Here is a 7,027-nt window from a genome sequence, read left to right on the forward strand (position 1 = left end):
AGGAGTACATAAGCCAAACAAATAAATCAATAAGGGAAACAAAAACATATGTTCCATAAAACACCTATTCTAGGGGTCTTTTTGCTTAAGATCACCCTTATTAAATGCTAGGCTGTTTCATAAAATAAAGTGGTTTTAATTTAATAAGTGACATTTCTTTGCTGCGTCCTCTTTTATGTTTCACTAATGTATAATAATCTTTACTCCACATTAAAGACTCAGCCGCCAGTAACAGTTGTCAAGACTTTTTGTCAAGTTTAAAGGGTCACGAAACAACAAAACACATTTTTTGAGCTGTTGACAGTCGTATATGAGTCCCACACTGCTAAAAACACTATTAGGACACCTATATTTCACTAAAAAGTGTAAATTGGTTGTTTTTGCGTTATTTTAAGCAAATTCGTACTTCCGTTTGAAACAAATTTTTGAAGCTGCGACACGGTCAAGACATAATAGTGTTGTATTCCAGCGTGCAGACAGGACGTCTGTGCCAGAGTGTGTCTTATTATGTCTTAGTGTGCTGCATTAATGCATGAGTAAGGCTTGGTTCAAACCAATCAGCGCGCTCTATTGTGCAACTTCATTAATATTCATTAGTGTCACAGTGTTTAGACGACAGAGACGCCACGTTGTGTTGGCAAAACAAGCGTGAAGTGTTGCTTTTATAGTTTGCTGCAGTTAAGTTTTGTTTTCATTTTCTCTCTGTGAGAGCTCATCTGGAGTCACGTGTGGATTAACAGTGTACGCGACGCTCAACAACAATAACTTACGTGTCTAAGGAGGATTATTGTTTCCCTGAGAGCTGTTCTCATCCTGCTGAAAAACACCCTGCTGAAACGAGGGGGTTTCATGGCCCTTTAAAAGGTGCGTTTGTGCATGAAACATGCGCGTTTAGAAGCCTCTATGTGAGTTTGTGAGAAACCAGAGTAAAGATCGCTCGCTTGACAGCTCTGTTGATGCCGCTATCAGCTGGGTTTCTTTCTTGATTTATTTACGTGATAATACAAAACATGAATACAACAGAAAGACAGAAAACTTTACAAATGACGTGTCCACTTTTGTAGGCTCAACACAATAGTGTCATATCTTGATAAAATATCCTAAGCTACATAAAACTCATTTAAAGAATTACAAATATCTGATATGATAAAATCACACTAAATAAACCAATATAAAACAAAACAAAAGCTCTAACAATGTAGGTAGATGGAGTACATAAATTAAACCGTTTAACAGCCATTTTAATCGTTCAGTTTATAAAGGCCTGTCTGAAAAAAGGTTTTAGATATTTTCTAAAAACAATAAACACTGGAGGAGTTTTGAAATGTAGTTATAAAGTATTGGATACAATAGTCCCTTTCACACAGTGATACCGGTAAATATCCGGAAAATTTACGGAACGACTTTACCGGTAAATTAAAAAAAAGTGCTGTTCACACAGGCAAGGACGTTACAGAATTTTTTCCGGAAAAGAGCATTCACACATCCATTCCAAAATACCGGTAAATTCTGACATCATTAACCAGAAATAAGCTCTAAACAGCTGCGCTTGTGTTTGTAAACATTTGACTACATCACAAACTCTGGATGGATCAGTGTTGTGAACAACTTCGATGAAAACATATAGAGAAACACTTTGGCATGTCGAGATGTTCATGATGTGTGTGTGTGTGTGTGTGTGTGTGTGTGTGTGTGTGTGTGTGTGTGTGTGTGTGTGTGATGGCGCTCACCAGCTGATTCACGGACACGCGCAAAGCTTAAAGGTAAACAAACAATGGCTTATCATAAGCATATTATCGATAATTATTTACACAGTTGGCATTAAGAAGAAACGTATAAATGTTATCAGACTAACATCTAGCGACTAAATGTGTCTGGAAAAATATTTAAAGGCTTTTATTTTCATAAACCGCGCGGATGTGAATGCGTCTGAGTGTTCTGATTGGCTAAAGCAGGCATCTCACGTCAGCACGTTCTAGACGTGCACGCGCTCTTTCCGGCAATCTTCCTTCTGCATTCACACAGCGCAGCATTCCGGCAAATTACCAGTAATGTTACAACTTCTCTTTCCGGAAAATAGCCGAAACGAATTTACCGATATTTTCAAAAAGGGCCTGTTCACACAAACAATCTTTCCGGAAAATTGTCGCCAATTTTCCGGAAAGGTCTGTATGTGTGAAAGGGGCTTATAATATTAACCAAATCGTGCTAACAGAGCATTTTGGGGTGAGTGAAACTACCTTTTTTTCTGTCATCCAGTCCTGCGCAGAGCTGCTTTACAAACGGATTAGGAAAAACTGCAGGAAAAAAATAGTCCTCAAACAAGTGTTTATAGTTTTATATGATGTGGTCAAATTTAAATTTAAATTTTAAATGTTGAGCTTTATTAGTGGATAGCTGCTGAAGGCAATGATACATAGGCTATAGCCTATTTCATTACTTGCTCTTATGTCCTGAACAGGGCTTTACATTAACACCCGCCAACCCGCCAAATGCGGGTAGATGTCAAAAGACAGCTGTTAAAAGCGCACACTCCCGTTTACTTGCGCGGAACAACCGTGTGTAGAGGAAGTGCAACTGGTGCGATGGTTCTCTTTAAAATAAAATAGACAAAATGCTCGTGCACCCACAGTCCTGCTGCTTTCAAGAGCTCAAGATTGAAAAAAAATATATATAAATTTACATCCTTTTGTAAGCAGCAGCATTCACTGCTTTCGTTTTAATTATTCTTTGAACAAATTAATAACAGGCCTAACATTAACTGTGTGCACATGATCATCCTTTTATTATCTATCACACACGCTATGTTTTTACCTGCTTTCCTTTGTCTACAGTTATTTATACAGTTATATATAATTGTTGACCAATTTTCACTTTTTAGTTAGATATATATGTCCTAATATTGTTTTTAGCAGTGTGGGACACATATCCGACTGTCAAAAGCTCAAAAAATGTGTTTAGGTGTTTTATGACCCTTTAACATGTCATTTGTTTGGTTCGGTTGTCTTCATTTTAATTGTTTCGTGATGATATAATGGTGTGCTTTATCTGTCTGATTCCCACTGAACAGGGCGGGTTGTGTCGGGTTTGATTCGGGGGACTTTCTGGGAACATTCTGTGTGACGCACTGAGTTATTAGCCCGACAGTGGAAACACAACATGATTTCGCCCAAACTTCTCAAGCTCCGAGGCTATTGGCATGACCCGGCCCGATAAAAGCCCTACAGCTCGCACTGGCCCGACAGTGCAAATGCGGCTATTGACTTCCATTGCGTTCATTTGTCCTACTATGGAAAGCAATGGTTACAGGTGTTTCTTCAAAATATCTTCTTTGGTGTTCAAGAGAAGAAAGAATCTCGAGTTTGGAACCACTCAAAAGTGAGTAATCACTAAGTAAATCTTCATTTTTGGGCTGAAATATCTTTCTAATAATAACCCAGGATAATCTGAAAGTCACTTACTTGAATTCTCCAGTGCAGAATTGCCTGAAAGACCAAAAAAGGACAACAATTTATTTGTCTTTTCTCAAAATCTATAATGTAATGCAAATAGTGAAAATAGCAGTTAAAAATATATATATATATATATATATATACAATTTTAAAAAAGGACATTTGCTTAATGACTGAAACAACACAATCCTTGAGAGTTTTTTAGGAACAACTTAAGTGTTTTAAGTTCAATCCACTTAAATAAAAATAAACAAAAAACTACTAGGTAAACTTAATTCCTTCATGTTGTCACAACACAAATCAAACTTGTGTGGAACCTAGCATTTTTAAAAGTGTACACGCTCATTGATTTATGCCAGGGGTGTCAAACTCATTTTAGCTCAGGGGCCACATGGAGCAAAATCTGTTTACAAATGGGCCAGACTGGTAAAATCATGATATTTGTGATGCAAAAACAATGGGTGGGGTGAAGAGGGGGGCGGGTGAGGGTGGTTGGGTCGTTGCGCGACATATTTGAAGAGCGGTGGGAGGGGACTGCGCGGCGATGTATGTGAAGCTATGATGTGAATCAGACAGGTCGGAAGACAGAGGGGTGCGCAACATATTTGAAGAGAAGGGGCGTTGAGACACGTGATTAGTTTGCGGGCATTCAGGGGTCTCCATGCGTATGCATAAAATAGTTGTTTCCTTGTGAGATCACCTCAGTGTGTTATGACAGGGTATAGATTTTCTCTTGCTCTCTGAGAAGGCTGTCAAACTGACGGTTTGCTATTCCACCATGCAGTGGACACAAGTAGAGCAGCAGTTAGTTTTATTAAAAAATTTTAGCTCATTTTTGTACTTTACAGAATCATCTCGCGGGCCGCTTAAAAACGTTTGCGAGCCGTCCGTTTGACACCCCTGATTTATGCAGTCTTACCGAAAATTTTCTGCAGTCTTTGGAACGATGTCAGCGAAAAGCTCTATCTTCATTCTGCCCACTTCCTAAAAACAAAAGTGAATCAATTAATTACAACAATCGTTGATAGCAAAAAACAGTCGCATTAAAACAGTCAACTCAAAGTTGAAAGAGAGATGAATTCTATTATGTTTTATAAGCACACTTTATATAAACAGTCTTCCTTTGTACATGTCATGGGAGGGGGGAAGCCCCGTCCATTAGTGACTATCCCCCCCAGCCGTCCTCCATTAGAGTTTTGAATCTGACGTTATCCTGACACATTGGCGTTTAAAGCTCCAGCCTATTTTGAAAAGAGGGCTGGGGGTACAATCTCATTTGATTTGAAAGAAACTGAGGGTTTTATATATCTGGTAAAAAGCACCAAAAAAGAACTATGTATATGAGGCATTATCTATATACACTGTGAAAAAATTATTAGCTGACTTAAAATAAGTGAAGTAAACGTGTTGCGTTTTTAACGATTAGTTGACTTTACTCAAAAGGTGAGTAAACCTGCTGTGTTTTTAAACAATTAGTTGACTTTAAAAAAGTAAGTCAGTCTGCAGGGCTTTTAAACAATTTGTTAACTTTAAAGTGAGTAAACCTGCAGGATTTTAAAACGATTTGTTGACTTTCCTTAATGTGAGTAAACCTGCAGTGTTTTTAAACGATTAGTTCACTTTAAAAAGTGAGTAAACCAATTGCATTTTCGACAATTAGTTGACTTTACTTAAAAAAGTGAGTAAACCAGTTGCATTTTTAAACGATTAGTTGACTTTCCTTAAAGTGAGTAAACCTGCAGTGTTTTTGACGATTAGTTGACTTTACTTTAAAAAGTGAGTAAACCCATTTCGTTTTTAAACAATTAGTTGACCTAAAGTGAGTAAACTTGTAGCTTCTTTAAATGATTACTTGACTTTACTTAAAAAATGAGCAAACCTGTTGCGTTTTTAAGTAATTAGTTGACTTTATTTAAAAAGTGAGTAAACTTGCTGTGTTTTTGAACAAGTAGTTGACTTTAAAAAGTGAGTAAACATGTTGCATTTTCTGTGTTTTTAAACGATTTGTTGACACTACTTTAAAAACTAAGTAAACCTGCTGTTTTTGACGGTTAGTTGACTTTACTTTAGAAAGTGAGTAAACCCGTTTTGTTTTTAAACAATTAGTTGACCTAAAGTGAGTAAACCTGTAGCGTTTTTAAACAAGTAGTTGACTTTACTTAAAAAAGTGAGTAAACCTGCAGTGTTTTTGACGATTAGTTGACTTTACTTAAAAAAGTGAGTAAACCTGCAGTGTTTTTGACGATTAGTTGACTTTACTTTAAAAAGCGAGTAAAACAATTTTGTTTTTAAACAATTAGTTGACCTAAAGTGAGTAAACTTGCTGTGTTTTTGAACAAGATGTTGACCTTAAAAAGTGAGTAAACCAGTTGCATTTTTGACAATTAGTTGACTTTACTTAAAGTGAGTAAACCCATTTCGTTTTTAAACAATTAGTTGACCTAAAGTGAGTAAACCTGTAGCTTCTTTAAATAATTACTTGACTTTACTTTAAAAAATGAGCAAACCTGTTGCGTTTTTAAGCAATTAGTTGACTTTACTTTAAAAGTGAGTAAACTTGCTGTGTTTTTGAACAAGTAGTTGACTTTAAAAAGTGAGTAAACCTGTTGCATTTTCTGTGTTTTTAAACGATTTGTTGACACTACTTTAAAAACAAAGTAAACCTGCTGTTTTTGACGATTAGTTGACTTTACTTAAGAAAGTGAGTAAACCCGTTTCGTTTTTAAACAATTAGTTGACCTAAAGTGAGTAAACCTGCAGCGATTTTAAACAAGTAGTTGACTTTACTTAAAAAAGTGAGTAAACCTGCAGTGTTTTTGACGATTAGTTGACTTTACTTAAAAAAGTAAGTAAACCTGCAGTGTTTTTGACGATTAGTTGACTTTACTTAAAGCGAGTAAAACAATTTTGTTTTTAAACAATTAGTTGACCTAAAGTGAGTAAACTTGCTGTGTTTTGAACAAGTAGTTGACCTTAAAAAGTGAGTAAACCAGTTGCATTTTTGACGATTAGTTGACTTTACTTAAAAAAGTGAGTAAACCCATTTCGTTTTTAAACAATTAGTTGACCTAAAGTGAGTAAACCTGTAGCTTCTTTAAATAATTACTTGACTTTACTTTAAAAAATGAGCAAACCTGTTGCGTTTTTAAGCAATTAGTTGACTTTACTTTAAAAGTGAGTAAACTTGCTGTGTTTTTGAACAAGTAGTTGACTTTAAAAAGTGAGTAAACTTGTTGCACTTTCTGTGTTTTTAAACGATTTGTTGACACTACTTTAAAAACTAAGTAAACCTGCTGTTTTTGACGGTTAGTTGACTTTACTTTAGAAAGTGAGTAAACCCGTTTTGTTTTTAAACAATTAGTTTACCTAAAGTGAGTAAACCTGTAGCGATTTTAAACAAGTAGTTGACTTTACTTAAAGTGAGTAAACCTGCAGTGTTTTTGACGATTAGTTGACTTTATTTAAAAAAAGTGAGTAAACCTGCAGTGTTTTTGACGATTAGCTGACTTTACTTAAAAAAGTGAGTAAACCTGCAGTGTTTTTGACGACTAGTTGACTTTACTTTAAAAAGCGAG

General features: G+C 35.8%; 1 protein-coding gene across 2 annotated transcripts in view; it reads right to left on the bottom strand.

Annotated features, from left to right (window-relative positions):
- ppih (peptidylprolyl isomerase H (cyclophilin H)) overlaps nt 1-7,027 on the bottom strand; it is a 58,000-nt gene that overhangs the window by 23,263 nt on the left and 27,710 nt on the right. For both annotated transcript variants that reach the window (NM_201205.1, NM_001009902.2), the window contains 2 exon segments: nt 4,372-4,436; nt 3,462-3,485 (listed from right to left, as the gene is read on the bottom strand). In NM_201205.1, coding sequence (NP_957499.1) covers nt 3,462-3,485; nt 4,372-4,436 — 89 coding nt within the window.

This window comes from Danio rerio, chromosome 8 (genome assembly GCF_052040795.2).
Source record: "Danio rerio strain M-AB ecotype USA chromosome 8, GRCz13ab, whole genome shotgun sequence".
Lineage (NCBI taxonomy): Eukaryota > Metazoa > Chordata > Actinopteri > Cypriniformes > Danionidae > Danio > Danio rerio.